A 23,507-nucleotide genomic window follows, 5' to 3' on the forward strand; every position below is an offset into this window, starting at 1 on the left:
CAAGCAGTGAGGGAAAGGGGATCAGGCATTAAAGTCAAGAGGACTGTCCTTTTGCATTCATCCACCTATGTATCACGAGACCCACATTACTAAAAAAAGGATAAGGTCCAGGCACCATGTGTCCTGGGTAGCAAAACTTTTTGGTGACAAAGTTAGGTTACAGTATTATCTTTATTTAAATAGTTCACCTGGGGAAAGTACAGAAGGGAGGAGATTCGGATTTACCCCTGAAATGTCGTAGATGGGTTGCAAAATTGAATAATTAATGGGGTTTGTGGTTTTTTGATTTTGTCATGCTAAGAGGATGAGAGGGGAAAAGAAAGGTCTGCTGAATCTTTTATATAAAAGACAAATGAGTCATCTGAGGTGGGGCCAAACCATTCATGTGATGCAATTCAATGTCTACACTGCGGTGTAGCAACTTGACAGAACTTCATATTTACGTAACTCATCTTTGTAGGACAGTAAATCCTTCATAACTTCAAACCTGATGAATGATCCAAGTATCTCTGATCACAATTACAAAAGGCTGGAAGAAAGTTTCCTGTGCCACCTAGGAACTTTTTTTAGCAGGTACAAATGAATTAAGTTTCCATTATTAACACAGTGTCCATCCAAACACTACTGATGTACTTGTAAAATAAGAACACAAAGCTGAAACAAGCATTCTGGGCTCTCATTCTATTTCAGGCAGTATTTCATGCAATTCCTTTAAATGAATTTAAGTTCCTCATAAAAAAATGATTTGATTGTGTCTCCCCTATTTTTTTAATTTTTTTTTTTTTGGAGAGCTGTGCCAGAACATAATCGCTCTAAAGTGAGAGCTGTCTTCTAGATTCCAGTTGGGATTGTTTGTATCACTTGTCATATCATTGTTAAATATAAGTATGAATCATCTGTGTATGAATTACGGGCTTGTTCCACAGACATCAGAGTTTTTAACTTTTACATCCTTTCCTTTCTCCATTCTATGCATATGTATCTCTAACACTGCAGATGACACTAGTAACATTTATTTCAGTAGGATATGATCAGCTCCATATTAGGTTTGTCAATCTACTACATGGGCTCCCAAAAAGATCCAAAGTAGAAAGCATTTCATACTTTGATCTATAAGAAACGGTGGGAGAAAAAGCAAAGAGAAAGTCAGAAACTATTGAGTTGTTCTGTTAGTGAGTACAATAATAGATTCATTTCAAATGCACAATTACTGCACATTTAGGACTTTCCCAAATTGTAAAAGACTGCTGGCATCCTCCCACTGTGTTTTAAGCTACTTTCAAGTTCATCGCTGACAGTGTATGTGTGAGCAGGAGAATATGAATACAAAGGGAGGATTAATCCTGAAACCACTGTATCACAAGTGAAGGTCAAAGGATTGACTTTGGAAACAAAAGTTGGGGAATATTTTCAGCCTAGTTTCTCACGAGATGAAGTCACAAAAAGAACTATAAGAAGAGAACTCGCTGAACAATGTCACAGCATAGAATTTAAATATCATATTACTCAGATAAGGAAAAGGTAGGGCAGGACATAATGTAGTGGTTTTATTGGCCATTGAATACAATGCAAAAACTAACACAAAATTCCTAAAATAGCCCAGGTTGTAGGATGTGATGGTTTAAAATAAATAAAAAAAAATTGCATAGTTGAGTTTGCTCTTCTGCAAGTTTGATCACTTATGAAATTATGTAAGACAGACCTAGGAAAAAAGGCACCGTCAAAAGAGGAATTATTTACTTGATAAATTACCTGATAAAGGTGTTTCTCCTACCATGGGATTTTTCCAGCAGATACAATTTATAACTCCAGTACTATCATCCACTGCAAAAAAAAATTAAAAAAAATAAATCAAGAATTACAGAGTAGGAAAGCAAGTAGACATGTTCCGGGAAGTGAAATACATAGATATGTAGGGAGATAACTGCCAAGGAAATCTCAGTTCAACCAGTTTGAAAGGGAAAGTGGGTGTCTAACCCCACTTATACCTCTGAAATAATTTCCACAGTCATTTCAATCATGGAAGTAGCTCAGCACCAGATGTGTTTATGTGCCTGGTCACCAAAGTAACAGGTATACTCTCAAGAAAAGATCAAGCACTAATTTAAATGATGAGGCTTCAACACATATATTGAATACTAAAGGGTTTTAATCTCATTGACAAGGTCAGAAGAAGAACCAGTGTTGAAAGCCAAAGTTAGACAAATTCAAACAGGAAACCAGGATTAAACCACAGAAGCATTTCTGTTACAGTGAGAAAACAGCATTCTAACATTGGGGGATACAACCATGTGAATAAACTAGAAGTGCTGCTGCATTGGTTTCCGTGCTCATGTTGTGTTCAAAGTCTCCTGGCCTTTCCTGTACAAGAAAATGTCTGAGGAGCAGAAAGGCAGCTCTTCAAACCAGGAAGGACAGAAGACAGCACATGCTCATGGTTCTGCTCTAGGCCAGGAATTCCCAACTTAAACTATAGGTAACGGTGGCATGCATGCCACTTCCGCTGCGGAAAAAGCTCAACACCTTTTCCCGAGCATGGGAGCTGTCTAGTTTTTCCTGTTTTGCCAGTAGCCAATCAAAATAAGTTTTATAATTTCTGCCCCAGGCACTGCATTGTCAATGACAGCAGAAAAAGACAAAACCCAAAGGAAACTAAAACCTATCAGAAGAATCAGTTGTTCTACAGATCGAGAGACTGTATATAGGTGGGCTGTTCACCAAACACTCTCTATATAGAAAGGCACTAAATGTCTGCCAAGGATCATCCAGCCAACGTTCCAAGCAACATTGCTTCTTGAATGTAACCATCTCCAATACTCAGATTCCACTCTTCACGAAAGGAAACCTGCAATTTTCTTCTGCTCCTTAAACCAGATCCATGATTAAAAAAGTAACAACAATGTTTACCAGGAAGGTGCTGATTGGTACCTGCAGTCACTTCCTTCAGAAACCATAGCATCAAAGCAAAATGCCTTTGCATTGTCTCATGTGTTTTGAAACAATCTCCCTATTTAGGGGGTCTAATTTCAAATCATTGTCTTGCCTTCCTGTTTCCCAGTAGTTTAGCTGCACATTACTATTAAAAACATACAACATTTATAAGATGCAGGCAATTCCAAACTCCATCACAAAAGTATGTTCATCTTTTCTATCCCTCTTTTGAGCTCCTGTGTCTGCAACTATTTCAGCAGCTTTAACTTTGTACCAGAGCACAGATAACGATCTAACTGGTAGGATTTCCTCTCTTGGTATAGAGAGACAGCAACTATTTTAGCAGTCAGAACCTACAGAAACCATGCCAAAGCCATCCACGCAAGCCAGCAATGAGAAACAGGGCAGATGACATTTCACTATTACATTCCTGAAGCTTCTAGATGTTCCAGAGCTCTTGACTGGCTGTTGCACCAAACGAAACACACTTCCTAAGAAGGGCTTGGAAACCAAGCAAACAAGACTGAAGGATTAGGAGGCCACACTCCTCCTCCTCAACATAACAGCTGAAATTGAAGTCCTGGAGAGACTGACCAGTACGTGACCATACAGAGAATCTGGTAGCAGAGCAAGGTGCTGAAATAAAGTCTGCCAGTTCATAGATAAAAGCTTTGAGCAAAAAGACAAGTAACTCCTGAAGCACAGATGAATGAGAACTCTTGCAATTGTATTCTAATTAGACAGGAGAATGTTAATCTATTTTAAATGCACTCAAAGGGTCTACAAGCTTTCGAAAACTTCCTGTGCTCCCTGTGCCGCCCTTCCTCATCTCTTTGGGTTTAAAGTTTTGTTTATTTGGTTTTTTTGTAAGTTTGCCTTTTTTTTTTCTCCCCTGTTTCTTGTCCGTTCGGATTTGGTTTTTTTGATTCTTACTTAACTATTTGAGGGGTAGCACTGTCAAAGCTACTTTAAACAAGATAATTGTATTCATTTTTATTACTTTATGACAAAAAGGGTACGGTTCTTGTAAGGCCTGCCAGAACCTACTGAGATCCTGGTAAGATTTTTTTTTTCATTTGTTTTTAAGGCAAGTGCCTTTCATCCTTTCAATTAGGTTCTGGAGCGTAAGGAAAACCACATGTGATGTTTGATTTTGTTAAAAAGGAAGGGGGGAGAAAAAGAGGTCAGAAAGGTGCATTAGCTAAAATATGAGCTTGGTCAAAGCTACATTTTAATTGGATATCCTCCTCCTAGCTGATCATAATAATAGCAATAAACAATCAAATCAAAATGTCAAAATCAGGTTTTAAAAAAATAAAAATTACATGCTGTGTCAGACAGGAAAGAGTCAGTTCACTCCCTTTTACAATTATTATTTTATCACCAGTTCTGGTTTACAGCAGAGAGGACCTAAGATTCTTTAAAGTGAGCAGTGTGTATTTTGAAGCAGACAGGAAATGGGGGGGGGCATAGTGGCAGTGACACAAAGACATTTCAGTTCCCTATCAGAGAAAAAGTACAAAGGGAGAATTGCTTTGTAAGTCACTTTTAAGCAGATGGAAAGTGAGCAAGCCTTGAGCAGTGTGTGGCATTCCAACTGATGCAATACCTGATCCATGACTCACAAACCGGAGTCTTGAACTGAGAAATGCAAGAAGTTATAAGCAGGAAACTGTCTAAGAAGTTAAAATTTTACACTGTTGGAGTCGGCCTGACTGAAAGGGAGGGCGGGCTGGGGAAGGGCACCTGGCAGGTAGCCTGAAAGCTCAAACCAGGAACTGCTGGAACAAAGCGTGGAGTTGGATGAGACAGGACAGCAGGAAGCAGGCTCACTGAGAGCTGCACTTAAAGGTTGGCTGATCTAACACTAAGGCCTCAATCCCAGTACTCCACAGTTTCTTTTTATTTCTATTCCTCTGTTTTCTGCCCCAGTCAAACATTTTCAACAGGATTGCTTGTTAAACAGATGCTGAGGATAGCACTGAAAACTTTTGTCCATGGAATTGTTTTGCCTTGGTCATTTTGATTCCATCTTCTCATGAAGTGATAACTGTATTTGCATACTAGTGCAATAAAAGAACAATAGCTGAAGTTCAGTTTACGTTTCAACACTTCATTACATCATCAATTACATCTCCACCTCTTAACTTAGGCATTTGTTTACCCTGTGCCATTTCAAGTGCCAGAGAATCTCGTTCATCAAAATATTTACTGACAACTTATTATTTAGCATAATGGCGAGATAATAACAAACATTCAGAAATTAGACTTAAAAAACCAAAATCTAGAAAATATTCACACTAAGACACTTGCAAGGAGAGCACAGAGTCAACTCTCAGCAGCTGCATCCTGCGCAGGGTATGTTGGATGCACTAGCAGCCAATGCTACTCTGCAGCAGTATGATGCAACTGCAGGTGTTGTGGAACCTGGGACCTGGTTAAGTTGTCACCTGTATCTTCACAATACTCCTGTGGGCCCAGGAAGTGCTGCTGACTCAATTTTATAAGCAAGGGAATTTGGAAGAAGAGGCACTCCATGACTTACCTCTGTCAGGTGGAAACCCACGGCAGAGGAAGACACTGGGCACAAGGACTTCAACAGGATCTGTGCATTTGCCTCCCCCTTCCTACTGAGAGGTCACCTCCCCCCACCTTTTGAAAGCTGCCACATCACCACTACTCCACTCTGCTTTTTTTTCCAGACGAAAAAAACAGCTGAACAAAATGACAATCAGATGTTTCCATGTTAATAAAACTGTCTGAAAACTGGGAAAAGCAATAGGGAGGAGACAACTCCCAGCTGGTGTTGGCAAGGACTGGTACTATGATGCTTGAGTTAGATTTGCTAAGACTCTTGTGCATCTAAACATAAACAAGCTCCTGACCGCTATTAAAAAGCTATTAAAAGCTGCCTCCAAGATACGACAAAACACACAAGAAGTCAGAAGGGATTTCTAAGGTTCAAAAGAGGAAGAAGTGATTTCCCATTTGCAGGCACTGTTAAATCTGTTTGTCCCTGACCAAAGGAACTCCATATATATGAGAGAAAGGTGGTGGAGTCCAGTGACAAAGCAACAATCAAAATTAAAATTTGCTATATGACCCCAAATGAATCAGTTACTCTGTTGTAACTATTTGATTCTCTACTTTTGAAGTGAAGATAAACAGTAGCTTCCCTAAATTTGCCAAGTAATCTGATATACATTGTATTAGGATAAGAGCACAGTTGTTTCAAGAACAGACAATGATCAAATAAGGAAGCCTTTCAGTTCCAACAGTAACTAAGATTAGAAGGCTGATAACTGCAAGAAGAAAGAAAGAAACTTTCCTTACCTCCATAATTATAAAAGGCATCTCTCTCCTTCGTTTGAACCACTGTCCCGACAACATCCACTTGTCTTACTGGATGTCCATTATAAAAGAATATACCTAGACATAGAACATGCTTGATTAGTGTAACTCTTTCCTTCAACATCCTACCCTACACATTCACATTTATCAGTAAAAAACATAATTTCTTACATATTTAATATATCTGAAATTATACAATGCCTACACAGGAAAAATTCCCTGGACACTGAGGACTAGGAACACTAAAAGGAAAAAGTATCAGCTCCACTTGGGATACCAAAAGCTTGCTTTTATAGAGTGTCAAAACTTCATTAACCTCGTTTTCTTGCACATTTGGATCTGAAAAACAGCTGCAGGCATTAGGTTTTTTTTAATTTCTTGTTTTGTTGTTTCATTTGGGTTTTTGTTTTGTTTTGCTTTGCTTTGTTGTTTGTTTGTTGGTTTTGAATTTTTTTTTATATCTTCATCAGGCTTCAGAATAAATAATAGAACACAAAGGAAGCAGTTTGAGCTTCTCACAATGCAGCTGTTCCTGATTAAGGCAGAGCCTCTGAAAGGAAAACTAACATAATTCTGTCTTTCATTTCTAGAAGAACAGGAGCCATGGGGGCAGGGTGAGAGCAACAACCCTCTCAGATTGAGGAGTACACTACTGTAGTCATTGTGGACTGCATCCTGAACTTCAGTTTCTGAAAAAAAACACGTTCTAAAAACATCCCTTCAAAGCTATTTTTGTGCATCTATAAAGATAACTTGAATAACACATAAAAACGTGTCCAGGAAACAGTGAGAAATCAGAGCCCAGTGGACTCTGACAGCACTGAGGTTGCCTCATTCTGTAATCCCTTTCAAGAGAATGACAAATGGTGTTAACAAACATCAATGTAAACATTATACACTGAGGCTTCACAGTGCACTATCAGGAGAATGATAGGGCAATAAGCTCCAAATATACCCTGGGCTGGCTAGTTTTCAGTGCATGTGTTTTCTCCAGCTTTTGAATACTGCTGCTGTACCGAAGTATGCCATCTGGGATGTTCAATAACTGTCTTCTGAAAACTAGATAACTCGAGGGACTCAAAAGGGAACATTTGGCTCTATACACTGTGGCAAGTGTTATTCTTACAAAGGGAAAGAGAAGCAAGGCAGCAAGGGAGTCAGAAAAAAGTCCTGTGTAAAAAAAAAACAACCCAAAACCAAAATCCAAAAATAACTTGTCCTACATAGCTAACAGCCTTAAGTGAGCCTGAAATTAACTTTCTTCATGCAAGACAGAGAGAAAATCCAAAAGCTTTAGAAGAAATAATAAGTGATCGGCCAAGCAGATCATAAACACAAGTTTTGCACATGAAAATCCATTGCAATGTTTTGAGGATGCATTTATCACTCTCATTGTAGATTTGGCTGTACTAATCATGCAGTCAGTGGTCAGGTCTGGCATAGAAAATGTTTGGCAGGTCTGTCCACTTTCCTCTCATTTACCAGGACACTTATAGAAAACCTCAATGGAGATGCTCCCAGTGTACATAGTTATTCATTCAATCTTACAACATCTCAATAAAAGGTCTGGGCTGGTTTCAGGGTAAGTCTGTAGAGCAGAGACTCCAAGCTCCTGATTATGCAAACAAGCAACATGTTATTATGTTCATTTCCCAGTTAGTAAGCTGAGTTTTAGCAAATGACAGAGACTGAATAAAACTCTCCATCCCCATAAATTCACATAGAACTCTGCCCTTACTCTCCAAGAAACTACTCAAATCAATTTGAAAGACGAAATTATATTTAACCTATTAAAAGTTGTTGGACTTGATGACTGCGAGGTATAAATTGTTTCTCCTGCCAGCTTATTTGTTCAAATTACATCCATATTGGTAGCAACAAAAATATACTAAACATTTGAAGCTACGGACAAACATGTTCTTTGAGGCTCCTAATAACCCAGTAAACAACACATACAGCACTAGGCTCTTACCACAACAGGAAGCCACAGCAGGGGTACAAGGGCCTATAGATACAGAGCTCTCTAGAGCAGGTGCTGTTCACGTCTTTACCAGCATTACTGAGCACTGAGCTGTTTGACATTGCTTTAATTATTATTACCTCCTTTTATGCTATTTGTAGCTTCCCTCTCCTGTTGATAAGCTGTCACAATGCAGTAGTGCATGATGACTCTGAGAAAAGCTTATTTCCATGATGTGATTATGTGTTACAACTGAGTTTGACACCCACTCTCATTGCAAGGCCTCTAAGACAACACAATTGCTCTTTTTATCTGGGAGGTTTTCCAGCCTTCTTGTCACCATTTATAGCAGGAGAGTAATTGGCCAGGCTTACTGCTTTCCTCCGTGTTGTTTTACGGCATTAGTCATAAAGGCATCAAATCCTAATGCTTAAAAATGGAAAGAAAAAACTCATTAGGTCATTTAGTCCATTTCCTCAGGGCCAATACAAGACCATTTCATGGCAATCTGTACAGTCAGGATATAAACAATCCCAGTGAAGGGTATCCCACCTTTTTCCTGGGAAGGCCGCTCCATGGTTTAGCAGATGTCATTCTAAGGATGTTTTTCCTGACATTCAGTCTGTATTTCTTTCCATTCCTCCTAGTTGCAACTCTTTGTTTTGCAGTCATTCATTCTTAATTACCATTACTTAATGACTGATTTATAGCCAATCATATACTTAGCTTCAGCTGCTCTTTAAAAGCCCATTAAAGGCAGGAAACACTGACAACAAACACCTACGTTCTTCCTTCCCCAAAATATTTTTTTTTTTAGTGTTTCTGTTGTGCTATCATTTGTTGCTAATAAATAAGACATGCTGAAGGGTATCTGGTTTGGTATATACACAGCACCAGGAGAATTAAAAAAAAATCAGGGTGTTTGTTCTGTGAAATTTCATCATATTCTTTAACGTTTCGTTTAGAAAATTATACAGGATTGCAAGCAAGCTTAGATGTGCAGAATGCCAGGTGCACAGGAAGTGGAGGAAGCTCACATGCACCAACTGTAAAGGCTGGTATCTTGACATAACAGATACCACTTCCTTAGGATCATCTTAGGGGAAAAGAGAAAACAAAACTGGAAGAGTTTCTGAAGCAGAAGCCAACTCACTTAAGTAAAAGAACAGGAAGGGAAGTGAGAAGGGAAATTCAGGTAATTTAGAGGTAAAAAAAGAGAGTAGTATTGTATTTTTGAGGACTGTTCTTGCTATCATGAAATGTTCATTGGTGTTTATAAGGTTAATTATTCTAAATACATTTTTACATGTGTATGTACAATTGTCCAAGTCCAAACCACAATCCTATTCTGCTGCAATTTATGTTTTGTATTTTGTTTGAAAACAACCAGAATATCTCTTATTGAAGCAGAACAGTTTTTACCAGTACTTGCTACACCAGTACTACTATAAGACTGTTATAAGACAGTTTAAAAAGGCCTCTAAATAATACTCACTGTAAGACAAACATCGACAGCCTGTAGCCTAATTCACGCAATAGATTTAAGACAAAAGTCTCCTACCATGAGACTGACAAAGACATAGATAGATAGACAGACAGACAGATACATATATACATACATACATATATACTGGGGTTTGCAGTTTGTGAAGTCCTATGTACATAAAAATGGCTGCAAGAAGAGCAAAAAAAACCACCAGTCCTTCACTTCTGCAAAAATAGCAGTGCTGCTATCCTTGCTGTTAAAGAAAACTAAAGAAGAATAACAAACCCTACAAGGCAGAGCATATTCAAAAAGAGACAAACAGATGTACCTTGTCTCTGTGGACAGAAAAAATACAAAGAAAAAACACAAACAAAACATGAAAACCAAACCAAAGACACATACTCTGCTTAGGGTTTATTGCCTTTTCCTCATTAATTCTAAGTTCTTTGCGTTTTTCCCTGATAATCTTGCACCTTGTCAAGGTTCTGTTTGGAGTAATGAACCCTTCTACAGTAGAAAACATACTGAGGTCTACTTAAAGTCTTTGCAGTGAAAACAGAAATTCAAGATCAGCCCCACGTTACTTCAGACAACGCTCACACGTGGGTGACACTGGCTGAAGAGCAGCAGGAAACAGACTGCAAAGCAGACAACTGCCAGCAATGGCTTGGAAATAAATGGTGTGGTACAAGATCCAGCACAGAGGTCAGAATTTACAATACAGCTGTTCAAATGTATGAGGAATGTCATGTATCAATCATATCTAGAAATTAAGCAAACAAAACCTCAAAAACTGTTTCTGTTTTATAAGACATTAATATCCACAGGAAAGCACAACATACACACGCAGAGCAATGTCATCAATTGTCAAAATTTTGCAACAAAGAGCCATAAAATCCTTCTCAAATGTTGTAGAGGTGGTGGAAAGATATAACACATACAGCCAGAAAGGACCAGGATTTTTTAAAATTAACTTTACCAGAATATAACAAGCACTACCACATAAAGGAAATACAACATTACCTTAGTGTACCTAAGAGATGAAAGAGAAAGAAAAGCCATTGTAATGAAAACATTTTATTTTTCACATATATTTTGCATGCAACCTGTTGTTCTTAGAACTGTTAAAGGATACCAACGTCACTTAGCTTAAGAGTATGGAAAACTACTAATGTTCATGAAGCATTCTGCAATTCTTTGATAAAAAGCACAGCATAAATCAATTATAATACTGTGTGCATCATAACCAGCACGTATAAATACATACCTGGCACCTGTTTAGATTCTCTCATTTCTTTTATATCTTTAATATACAGTCTTGCAAATGCAGAAAATACAGGATCCATCCCCCAGTGTAGAGAAGGTGTCTCTTCCTCATACTTCTTGGATTCAGAATGCATTCAAAACCTGTGAACGCAGAAGGACTTGTAATTGTTTTCTACAGGTAAAGAGCTGTTCACATATGTTCCAACTAAATAAAAAACAGCTCATGAATTTACATACAATAACACATAAGAGCTGATGATGAGACACAGGAGTTTATCTAATACATTATATTTATTTATCAATATTCCACGTGTCACCACATGAAGTATTCAAAGTATCAATACTCATGATTTGTTTGAAATACTGAGAATCAACAGCAACAACATTTTCCCCAGTTCCTTCAAATGAAACAGAATTTCAGGGATTTTTCCCCTATGAATCCACAGACAGAGAACCAAAGACAACACTTCTTTAAAAGAGCAGGATTGTGGGATACTAATTGGTACTAATCCTCTACATGTGATTATTATTCCCTCCATCATTCTCTTTTCCTCCCATAACATATTCTTCTCATTGTTCATCCTGTGCTTTATTGTGGAGGTGGGGGAGGATGACCTTATATAAAACAAAAGCAGCCTACCCTTCTTTATTTTGGACATGTAGTCTCCATTAACTTTGAAATTGTTATTTTCCCCTTTTACCTCTTCAGATTTTGCTGTTTAATGGCTGCTATCTTCTGCCATTACCAGATCCAGCTCTCTGCTTATCATTGTGCTGATGTCAAAAGCCCAGCAATCGATTCAGGAAGGGTCCTCATGAAGATTGGGAAGCTGAAAATACTTTCTATTAGCTCCTCCTGTATGGATAGCTAAATTGTTCCCCTAAAGCTCTCCAGGTCACTCTTGAATGGGTGTCAGCCCCTTTCAGCTCTTGGGCAAAGTTTACAAGTGGACTCATTTTGAATAGTGTGTAATAGGGATGAGATTTGGCAGCTATCCACTCCTGAGAGGGAGCAGCTCCCAGTTATGGGTGGCCAGTGATCTGTGCAGTCTGCAGGAGACACATCTGGCTACTGATGTAGAGGCAACATGCCATGAATATCACAGTAGCATCTTGCTTCTTTGAGAAACTACAGAGCTTGATTCTGCATAATTTCTCTTTTAATGCTTAAACTTCAATTTGAGGGGAGAAAAAACCAGCGTAGCACAACATGGCAGAGTGTGCTGACATCTACACTATAGCATGTAAAGAACTGCAGATGACAATTAGATTCCTTTCCAACTTTTATTTTATTTAAATAACAAAAGGTTAGTGTTATTTTGACCCTCCTTAGACTGGTCATTAACTTTATGAGATGTTGAAAATAATTGATTTAGTCAGTCCCACCAGTCACTTCACCACTGAGGAACAAACTAAGCAGTTTTGTTTACACGTGGATCTATATCTCTATCCCCACTACAAACAGCTCTTCCCAACCTTTCTGTTTTGCACCTGCAAGGAATACTCAGAAACATCTCACCATCCTTTTTTTACTCAAGTCTCCCCACAAAGCATTCTTTTTCTCCTGCTGAATTGCAGACACTGCTCAACAGAAATTTATAAACTAAGCTGTTAAGTGTATGATCTTAACACAAACTGCTATTCCTCCATATGGCAGTTCTTTGGTTACTTGCTACAGACTATGTCAAATTTAGACCATAAAGTTTCCCAAGCAAAGAAATGGTTTCAACCTGTATTCTACTTAGCATGATCATCGTCTTAACAAAATTAGTCTCCTCATCTCTCTCTTCTTGTTTGCTGTCTCTAGGATGAAGTAATATTCCTTTCCACACCATGCCCCCCAGTTTACTCTGCATGGTTGCAAAGCCTGTCATAGTTCAGCACTCATGTTTTCTCCTAGACAGACATCAGACTGAGTTAACATGCCAAAGAGAGACAATCAGGCAACAAGTCTGTCTAACCTTTTCTATTTTGGGTAGGCAGCAACTCACTGGGGCAAAAAGCAGAAGTCACACCTGCACATGTGTGTGTCTGAGGGGAAATCAACGAAGCAACTCCACTGGATATTAAAAATATCTGCATTTTGGTATTTCAGTAAACAGTTGTCAAGCCTGAAATGCCCAAATGTTAACAGATCAAGTTCAAACGATGCTTTTAGCTTAAATGGAGCATCTCCATAACTTTTTTTTATGGCTTCCCTTTTCTGAAGGGAGAAGGATTTCTGCAGCAAAAGCTCTTTCTATCTCAGAAACCACTGAGAGTCAAATCTCAAGTTGTGGAGATTGCTTCTCACTCCTAGGCCAGGTTACAGCTCTTCACAGGAGACATTTACACCCACCATATCTGTCTTCACGTACAGACCACTCTGCTTAGTTCAAGTCTGCTACAGACACACAAAGTTTTATCTTACAGATATGGAAAGGATTCTTTGACAAAAAGTAAATCATGCCCCAGCACTATGAAGGCAACACAAGATTCCTTGAAGTCCACAGGACAAATTTGGTGAAGTCCTGAGTTACAGACATTCCATCCACACCAGGTTGGGACAGTGAAACCTTATTCCAGCCACCCACTCACCATCAGCAATGTCTGACAGGCACATGAAGGGTGTTATGCAGGGCAGCCTCCTCTGGCCTCTTCATGGTCCCAACAGCCCTCCCAACCCCTGCCACCACCCAAAACCAAGACTATTCTTTCTTCTCTCCCAAGCAGCCACTTGGTAGCTACATTTGCACAGTGACCTATTTAAAGCCAAAGCTTGTGGTCAGTTGGAAGGAAAAGCTATTTACTGCCTCCTGGATGTACTGCTTGCCTCCACACTCTCCTATTACCAGTCTATTCTTCTCGGCAGTTGTCTGTTTGCTCCTATAGCAAAGGAAGATATTAACCATCTCCAGTATCTATTGTTCAGTGAGTCCAAGCTTGTTTCAGGCAGATGGAGAGTATTAGAAAACATAATTCCTCCAAGGCAGACAGAATTCTTCCAATCAGTTTATCTTTTGATACATAACAGTATCTTCCTGTAGTTTTTTCTTAAGTTGGCACAGGAAGCCTCTCCATCCCAGGCAGAATGCGCCAGGGGTTAATTAATGAGTCATCCTGGCAAAAGCAGAACTTTCCATTATGCTGGAAGTATTTTCAGCTCTTAACTGGTACCATTGGTGATATGCTATCAGCAAGGAAGATAAGAGCTGCCTGTTCAATGAAGATCCAGAGGGCAAATAGCCTGCATTGTGGAGATGCACAGCATTATAATCAATGAGAGCACAGACAGTAAACAATAGACAATTCTGAACAGATACTGTAAGTACAAGTGTTTAAGGATCAAACTGGCTTTTGCTGTAAGATGGTGATCATGCTTAGCAGTAAAAACAGAGTCCTAGCAAAAGGTCATCCTTTTCTGCATTTTGTTTTAAATGCAGTGTAATGATTTCAGGGTTGCTGTAGTGCAAGGAATTCAATCCTGCTATAGGAAAAAAAAGGGCAAGAGAAGCATCTGGTCCACAGGTTTATTAGACAGAAGATATCTGTATTCTATTTTTAACTCCAAAGAAAGGATATAAAGCCATAATCAAAACCAAATATAGAATTAAGTTCTTCTTGGGAAAATAACTCTGTTTCAAGGGCAAAAATCTGAAGTTTACATAGTAGATATCTAAATACGAATAAACAACAAACCTCAATTTGAGATTATTCTAACCTATTAAAATAAGGCTGGCTCTTTCACCTACTGCTATCAGTGTTAGCCTTCCTGACTGTACTGAGAAGTGAACCAATTCCATAATCCTCAGAGTTATCTTGTGAGCTCAGCAAGGTATTATCCTAAAAAGGAAAGAAGGGAAACCAAGGAAAATTGGCACCCTTCCCAACAATGCCACCACCCAAAACCAAACCCATTTGCTTTCTTCTGTCCCAGGCAGCCTACCTGGTAGCCTTGTGAGAACAGCTTCCTAATTAACACCTGAGTGAGTGCGTTATCCAACAGAATTAGCCCTGGCCAATAAATTTCTTTGCTCATACTGTGTCCACCATGTACTTTTTTCAAAAAAGGTAAATGGTATTCTTCCAATCTCAGTGAAATGGAAACCTCAAAGAGGAGTATCTGTTTTAATGTTTCTTGTAGTTTTTTTGTCCAAATTTGATTAACAACTAAAGCTCTGGGAGAAAATTGCCCTAGTTTAATCGTTTGGAGCCAAGAAAAGGTGTCTTGCCAGCAGTTGTTTGCAACTACTTTGCAACTGCTGGCAGACTGCTGCAGAGATTTTTTCTCAAGTTAACTGTGAATCAAAACCAGAGGATTTATGCATTAGTACAGGCAGCTTAAACATCCTACCAGTCCTTCACTTTTCTCCAAAGACTGCCACTGGTGTACCAGCACTAATGATTTACACAGGAAGCAACCCCTGAGCTGTTGGATTTGCCAACCCAGTGCATTAAAAAAACTTAAAGTCACCACTGGTTTACTTACATAAATTAGGCTACAAACTGTGGCTGTCAAAGAACTGCTTCATAGGTCAGCCATCCCTGCCACAGAGAAAGCAACTTGTAGAAAGAGGAGCAGAGTCGACAGCTGGGTTTTGTAACACCCTCTGTCATCTGAATTGAAATCATCTGTGTCTGAGTCAACACCCTATGTGACAAATGAGTATTATTCAACTCTTCACCATCAGCAGAGGCAATTCCAGCATGATACAGTCAAAAACACCATATTTCAATAAATGCTTTTAATTACCCACAGCCACATACAACATTTTAAATTAAAAACAAATAAACCCACTATATTATTATACAAGTAGATCTTACTGAGCCGGGAAGTAAAGCCTTTGGTTACAGTTAATACAGAACCAAGAAGCTAAAAACAAAACTCATCCATAGATTTTTAAAAAATACATAATTAAAAGAAAGTTTCCAACACTAGTAACAAGATGAAAACCACCACTGAGATCAAAACACATTACTCAAAGACAAAAATAAGGCTCCTGGAAAAATGAGTATTGATATCAACACCTAGGTAACAACAAAATAAGGTCATTTTGGATCCAGTTTTTACATGGTTATTCTATTAAAAATCAAGGTAGGGGAAGCTCTTTCAATCATTCCTAATAAACTACCTTCTGCTTCTGCTCATGTTAAATCCTGTAAGTTTTGATGCTACATGCTGCATATCCTGTAGGTTTTATATACACAGAAAGTACAATTTGATTTTAAAAACATGGTTTCAAAATAAAATTAAGAAATATAGAACTCCTCTGAAGTTCCAGAAGTTTAGCACTTCCTGAAACGTTACTTGTACAAGGATTTAATGTTTGTCTATGATCTTCAGGTAACAAATTTACCAAAAAGAAAGAATTATAGATTTCTTTTTTCTTAAAGATACTCCTTGAAATTTTAAACACAATATGTCTTTAAACTACGTTATATTACAATACACTTCCCTGGCAATGGTAGTGCAAGGCAAAGGGCCCATCATCACAACCTTTAGCCAGTAGGAAGTCTACCAACAACACAGAAAGGCATTGCCCACATGCCCATAACAATCAGGATACAGACAGGAGCAAGAAAGCCTTGTTTTATCAATAAACTGACACCACTGTTGTGTAACAGTGTTCCAGTGGAGTTATTGTCTCCACGTCATAACCTGTAACGTGGTTCCCTCTCTCTGTTTTTTCCTTTCCACAGCACTGCCTACAAAACCTTCTGGACATGCACATGTGGCTACAGGAGACCAGACAGACTGGCTCCTCCAACATCCACAATCTTGGAAGGAAGGGAGACAAATCTTGCAGTTCCAGATTGCCTTCTTTGGCATTGAAACTTGGTTCATATGCAAGTTAAACCTTGCAACGAGCACTCTATTTTCCAAAGGCATGATTCTGGAAAACTAAGAAGGAAGCGTGCAACAAAACAAACAGTAAAAGTAGCTCTCTCTGATCCTTGTCCTGTGCATTTGTAACAAGATCATTTCCTATGAGACAGAAATCAGCAAATCACTCAGCAGACCAATAAAATCACTCTATATGTGTATTTCTCATGATCACCTGTAAGCTTACCAGAAATAAGGTATTCAGAAAGCTTCACTTACTTATTCACTTCACTTATTTGTATTTTAAAGCTTTTGGATAATCACACTGGAGTGCCTCCTTCAACTAATTCCCTAACCTATCTCAAGCAAGGGCAGAAGGAAGCCTACGAAGATGATTAACTCTCTCTGAAAGCTCTTAATCACCCACAGTGCTGCCAGAACGAGCTGAGCTGCTGGAAAGACATTCTTTCCCTGGGAGAGAAGGTTCTCAGTTACTAGTGATAAATAAAAACAAACAAAACTAAAAATAAATTACTTCTTATAAACAGTAAGTTTCTTGCCTGGAAAAAGAGTGGTATGAAAGCTTCAAGAGCAAGAGGATTCCAAACAGTTTCTTGGAAAAGGAATTTTTTTTTTATAGGTATGTATAACAGGGAAGTGATCCTGCCCCTCTACTCAGCCCTAGTGAGGCCTCATCTGGAGTGCTGCGTCCAGCTCTGGGCTACTCAGCACAAGAGAGACACAGAGCTCCTGGAGAGGGTCCAGTGGAGAGCTACAAAGATGATTGGGGTCTGCAGCATCTCTCTTATGAGGAAAGGCTGAGGGAGCTGGGCCTGTTCAGCCTCGGGAAGAGACAGCTGAGAGGGGACCTCATCAATATCTATGAGCATCTGAAGGGAGGGTGTCAAGAGGACGGACCAAGCTCTGCTCAGTGGTGCCAAGCAATAGGACAAGAGGCAAATGGCACAAACTGATGCAGAGGAAGTTCCACCTGAACATGAGGAAGAAGTTCTTTACTGTGCAAGCGACTGAGCAGTGGCACAGGTTGTCCACAGAGATTGTGGAGTTTCCCTCATTGGAGATATTCCACAACCATCTGGACACAATCCTGTGTAATGTGCTCTAGAGGACCCTGCTTGAGTAGAAGGTTGGACCTTTCCAACCTTACCCATTCTGTGATTCTGTAATTTACTGCTACAACATAAAGGAATATTAACTCCTTCAAGGGAACTAACAGAGAAAAGAGAATAAAACCTAAATCATCCTGGCTTAAGGCAACACAGTGAGCTTTCCTACTTTGTTATAGCAGTGTTACATAGTGTTACATTTAATGCCACTTCCTGAATGAACATTTTCAAATTTCAGAAATTTCAGTAGAAGTGGCAAACATTGATTAACAGCTTTCTGAAGCTACTGGGCTTGTGAACTCCATGGCAGGGTTGACTCAGTTTTTAGAGGCAAGTGTTCCATTTCCCTCTCCCTCCTTTAAATTGGTTTATACATCTGATGTAAAGTAGAACAGCCTCTGGAATAAGTTGGAATTTATATGAACATTCATAGCACAACAGAGCACTTCGTTATAACCAGATACTTCAAAATAATTAACCTACCATTTGGTCCAAGCACACAGTTGTGATCTGAAGTTTTCAAAATATTCTTGGCACATACCAAAGCATTAGATTATGACAAACCCGCTTAATCTTCTGAAATCAATTTGCATTTTTTTTTTGCTATGCAAGTGAACCTTTTACCTCTATCAGAACACTGTGAGACTGTGTTTGAAACATGGTGTCAAATAGCACTATTGTTGGTATATACAAAGTAATTAGAATTAGAATAATTTTGAAATCTCAAATGAAACTAGGACCGTCATACATTTTGTAAGCATAACTAAAGACTGAGATTTCTCATGGTTGGAAGACTGAGACATAACAGTTACTCCTCTTAGAAAGATTAATACAATTAGCCTGACACTGATCTTGACACTTGATTCTAGACCAGCTACATTTGTTCTTTGGGTTTTTATGGTATTGCACAAATTTTTTTTCCCACCTCCAAATAAAGGCTCATAATGCTTCCTGTCTGAAGGCTGTTCTTGTAGAAAAATGTTTAGCCATCCCAAAAGTCAAATCTGTGCAAAATGAATGATAGCAAGGAAAAAACAAAGCAAAAGAAAAAAAAAAAGGCATTGAGACTATATATTATTACAGGACTCTCTCTTTTACTTGGGGAAGTTTGAACTATCAACCCACATAAGAACAAAGCTTCTAATGCTCCTCACACAGGTCCTCTGAGCCAATATCTAGGAAAAGTATCAAAAGGGTGGGGGTTTTGTATCAAAAATGGTACAATGCCCAGGCTGCTATTCTCTGAATTTCTTTTGCAACTGTGCCTTCTTTCTGAGGATTAAACTTTTATACCTGAAATCAAGTACAGGATTTCTTAGTCACATCCAGGTTGTTTTGACCTGGGCTCTAAACCAAAAATTCTAGAAATGCCAAAGGTGTATAGATATTTCTTATTCCTTAAGGCAAATTGTTCTGCACAGTCCTTTACATAGCATTCTGTGAATAATCTGAAGAGTAGGTTCTTCTCAGCTAAGGAAAGCTGGCTCACAATCCCTTATCTTCAGCTGCTAAACTATTAGGACCTACTAAAAATTCAGAGATTATCCTTTACTAACTTTTGGGTCAGCAATTTTTGTACTTCTTTGAGGATGTTCTGAAATAATGAATATCTTACCAATGCTCTCTCTGAGGTCTGTCCAAATCTCATCACTGAGAGGTGGTATAGGACTGATACAGAACAACCCAGAACTGCTCAGGAATACCTGTCCTGCAACATGAGTGTCTCCTCAGTAGCTTTTCTCCTTATGGAGCAGAGGCAGATAGGCTTGTTTGCTAGGAATGATTTTTGCTCACCTTTAAAAACTTTCTCCAAATCCAATCAAAAGGCACTAAATGGACACAACACTATTAAGATTCTTGAAAGAAAATACCTCACTGACAACTGTGGCTCTAAGGTCTTCCATGAATCACTGTCACAGCTAACATGATAAAGTCATTACTATTTCTGACTTCTTGGTATGTAAAAAATCCAACAGCCTTTTATAAACTAATTTCAGTGTCTCCTCAACTGCATTTGAATTTGAATAGATGCTACTCCCTACCTCATACTGAAACTAAGTCACTCCTGTATACTGTATCCAGAAAAATACATTATAGCTCAGTCAGAAGCCACAGAAATTATTTTTCATGTAGGTAATTTTATTTCCTGCTACAATTCAGTCCACTTAATGTAATGGGCTTTTTTGGCTTAATCCATAAATTTCGCATGGTGTACTATAAAACATAATTTTGTGGATTAGCTATTGAAGGTCCCTTCTGTCAAAAAAATAAACATTTCAGGGCACTTGAGACAAAAAGTGCATCACACCACAATGCTCCATTTTGTCATAAGCAAGTGTTAGTGCCCAAAGTTTGCACATACTATTGTTGAACACACAATAGCTGCTGTTTGCCTTAACAATTGACATATTATTACATCTCCACTCACTGCTACTGTACCAAGATGAGATCCTAAATAAAACCAAATTCTACTTTACAACACATAATCAACTATTCTTTTGACTCAAAAATGAGAATCGCACAATGGCCTAATAAAATCTAGGTAAAAAGAGAAGAACACTGCACACACAAAAACTTATAAACATGGTTGTAATATAAAAATAACATTATTCAATGAAAAAACATGCTTTTTTTCAGTAAAATCCCTTAATATTTTAAAGTCTAGCTTTGGATTAATAAACAGTTGGTATCTCACATTCTACATGCTAATTCCCCTTTTTGCTAGTAGACATGTCTCCAGTATTATACCACTACAGTGTCTCTCTTTGGGATATTACTAAAGAATCAATAGTCTTTAGTGCTATCTTTTGTCCTTTATTGTGTGCTGGGGGGGAAATGTTCCTTGTTTTCAGTATGGTATATTTTTAATAGTAGTTGTAGAAGGCATAATAAACTTCCTTCTTATGCTCACCACATAACCAGGACTGGGTTTGCTGGCTGGCTGGCCAGCCATATTAAAAAACAGATTAAAAAATAAGTCATTTTCATATTACAGGACAAGTTATTTGGTCCCAAGATTACAGAGCTGATCAAGATCACAAGAGAACACAAAGTCCCTTCTGGAAAAAAAAGGCTCCTGGGAAACAGAGGAAGAAATTCAGGATTTGCAGAAAGAAAAGCAGCAATACATGTGGGTTTTTTGTTCAGACATTTTTTTGTGCCAGTATTGACTGAGAGCAATACTGAGATGCAAAGCTATCTTTATCCCTTAATAAATTTCTAATCCTAGCTGCTATGTGAACTAATGCAAATTTGAAAGCCACAAACAAAAAGAGCAAATCAGCTCGTGACTGCTATGCAAGAGGAAAAGGTCTAATTACCATCTGGAGGAAAGACAAACATGGTGAAGCATTTGTAATACATGCTTTCATGTGACTTAACTAAAGCTTCTAATATCCATCAGATGGAGGGGGTTCTGCAAGTTTGAAATACTTTGCCTCGTGTTCATGTACCGTTTTGATCAAATACATTTTTTTTAATTAAATATGATCTCGAATGCTTTAAATGGTTAGAAAGAATACAGCATTATAACTAAGAGTAGTAGTATTTTAAAGGATATTATTTTAAAAGAAATGAGTATTCTAGATACACTTACTCCTGCGTGGTTCTGTGGAAGATTGTTACAGTCATCACAACACTGAGAGGGCTTTTATTACACTAACCACTGTATTAAAAAAATGCAACTATCCACCAGTGCAGCTCAGTATTTTAATATTAACTGAAAATTCCTACAAAGGAGTTTTTAAAATAAGTACAACCTAAAAAGAGTCCAACCTTCCTGAAAAATTTTATATAAGGATGTGAAATCTTTAGTTGCATTAGGCAGGCAATCAATGAAGAGAATCAGCTGTGTTAGTTTCGAGTAGTTGACACCTTCCATTGAATCTGAGGTTGGCTTCTCACTCCCCTCCAATGAGATATGACTGTTTCTGAATATCAGTCTTGAAGGTGATTTTCTTGTAGATCAACTAGAAGCAATACGAAAAAACATATTTCTTTTTGCAATAAGTTCAAAGAAGTTAACATGTTAAAGCTTGAATGCCTTTGACCCACTACGTTTCCGAGAAATATTCTTGTACTATTTGTTGAAATATCTGATCCTTATTCAAGACTTCAATATTTATATTATCGCTTTTTCTTCTGCCATTTAATTTAAGATAAAGCTTATTCAATAAAACATCACAGGTTTACTTGGAAACATTCAGGTAATTTGGCAACTTTTATATTTGTTCTGTCATCATTCCCAGAGGTGTTGCCCGACATGAAGAGAAATGCACTCCAAGAGTTCTGTTGGCAGTGGTGTCTCCGTAGGTAGGAAGAACTCTCATTACACATTTCTAGGACACCTCACCTCACACAGTTAAATACTGTGATAAAGACAAGTATCTAAAGTGGGGAAAGGTGAACTGCCCTCTGAAGTTACATTTCCCAACTGACTACTGAAAAAGCATGGCCAATTTAGAATAAACATACAGATTTTTCTGAAGCCAAAATTAGATCAATCCTATTCCTAAACACTTTAACACTTTTTTTATTTTTTTTTTTACTGCAAACATCAAGTAATACCCTTATATGTTGAAGCTTCCAAATGCCACGTGTTTCTATGGCAATTCTTAGATTAACTGGTCCTCCAGTAATGCATTAAAAACAAGAAAAAGTGATCATTCCCCTGTACTGTTGAGGCCACGCCTCGAGTGCTGTGTTCAGTTTTGGGCACCTCACTCCAAGGATACTGAGGTGCTGGAGCAAGTCCAGAGAAGCACAACGGAGCAGGTGAAGGGTCTAGACAGTAAGTCGTACACAGAGTGGCTGAGGGAGTTGAGGGTGTTTAGTCTGGAGAAGAGGAGGCTCAAGGGAAGCCTTAACACTCTCTACAACTACCTGAAAGAAGGTTGTAGAGAGGTGAGGGTTGGCCTTTTCTCATGGACAAGAGGACACAGTCTTAAGCTGCACCAGGGGAGGTTCAGGTTGGACATCATGAAGAATTTTTCCCCTGAAGGGGGGTTTAAGCCTTGGAACAGGCTGCCCAGGGAGGTGGTAGAGTCACCATCCATGGAGGTGTTCAAGAAATGACTGACTGTGGCACTTAAGAGTGGTATGGTTTAATTGACATGGTGGGTGTTCGGTCCAAGGTTGGACTCTATGATCCCAAAAGTCTTTTCCAACCTTAATGATTCTATACACAACAGTCTCCCCTCTCAAGGCTTCCAGAAAATGGATAACAAGTTGATGCTCCTCAAAGGAAAACACATAGCCAGAGGCCAACCTCTTACATCACAGAGAAATAAAAATCTCTTTCAGCCCTCTTTTCTATTTCCTTCTTCACCTTGTCATAAACATGGTTTATTAATTGATGATACTACTAGCTCCTCTATACTTACCACCATAAATTAGGGCATCAGGACAAAGGAGTCAGGTATGAAACAGAAAGTACAGAGGGGTCACAGAAAAAAGACAAAAAGTCAAAAATTTGCCATGTACACAAAGAGGATGGAAATATCATAGAGGGAAGAAAAATAGTATCTTTAAGGTTAATGTGCAAGGTTGAAAGCGACTGAAAACACCAGTATTTAAAATCCACTG

At 38.5% G+C, this 23,507-nt stretch overlaps 1 protein-coding gene across 3 annotated transcripts in view; it reads right to left on the reverse strand.

The window, feature by feature from the left end:
* STN1 (STN1 subunit of CST complex) overlaps positions 1 to 23,507 on the reverse strand; it is a 42,177-nt gene that overhangs the window by 14,412 nt on the left and 4,258 nt on the right. For 2 of the 3 annotated variants that reach the window (XM_064663237.1, XM_064663238.1), the window contains exons 2-4: positions 10,996 to 11,135; positions 6,265 to 6,360; positions 1,753 to 1,824 (exon numbers count right to left, since the gene is read on the reverse strand). In XM_064663237.1, the coding sequence (XP_064519307.1) occupies positions 1,753 to 1,824; positions 6,265 to 6,360; positions 10,996 to 11,128 (301 nt within the window). In that variant the 5' untranslated portion in view covers positions 11,129 to 11,135. Of the gene's footprint in view, positions 1 to 1,752; positions 1,825 to 6,264; positions 6,361 to 8,382; positions 8,672 to 10,995; positions 11,136 to 23,507 lie in introns of those variants that run through there. The other variant, XM_064663239.1, reaches the window with a different exon arrangement.

The sequence above is a fragment of the Pseudopipra pipra genome, chromosome 8, assembly GCF_036250125.1.
Source record: "Pseudopipra pipra isolate bDixPip1 chromosome 8, bDixPip1.hap1, whole genome shotgun sequence".
NCBI lineage: Eukaryota > Metazoa > Chordata > Aves > Passeriformes > Pipridae > Pseudopipra > Pseudopipra pipra.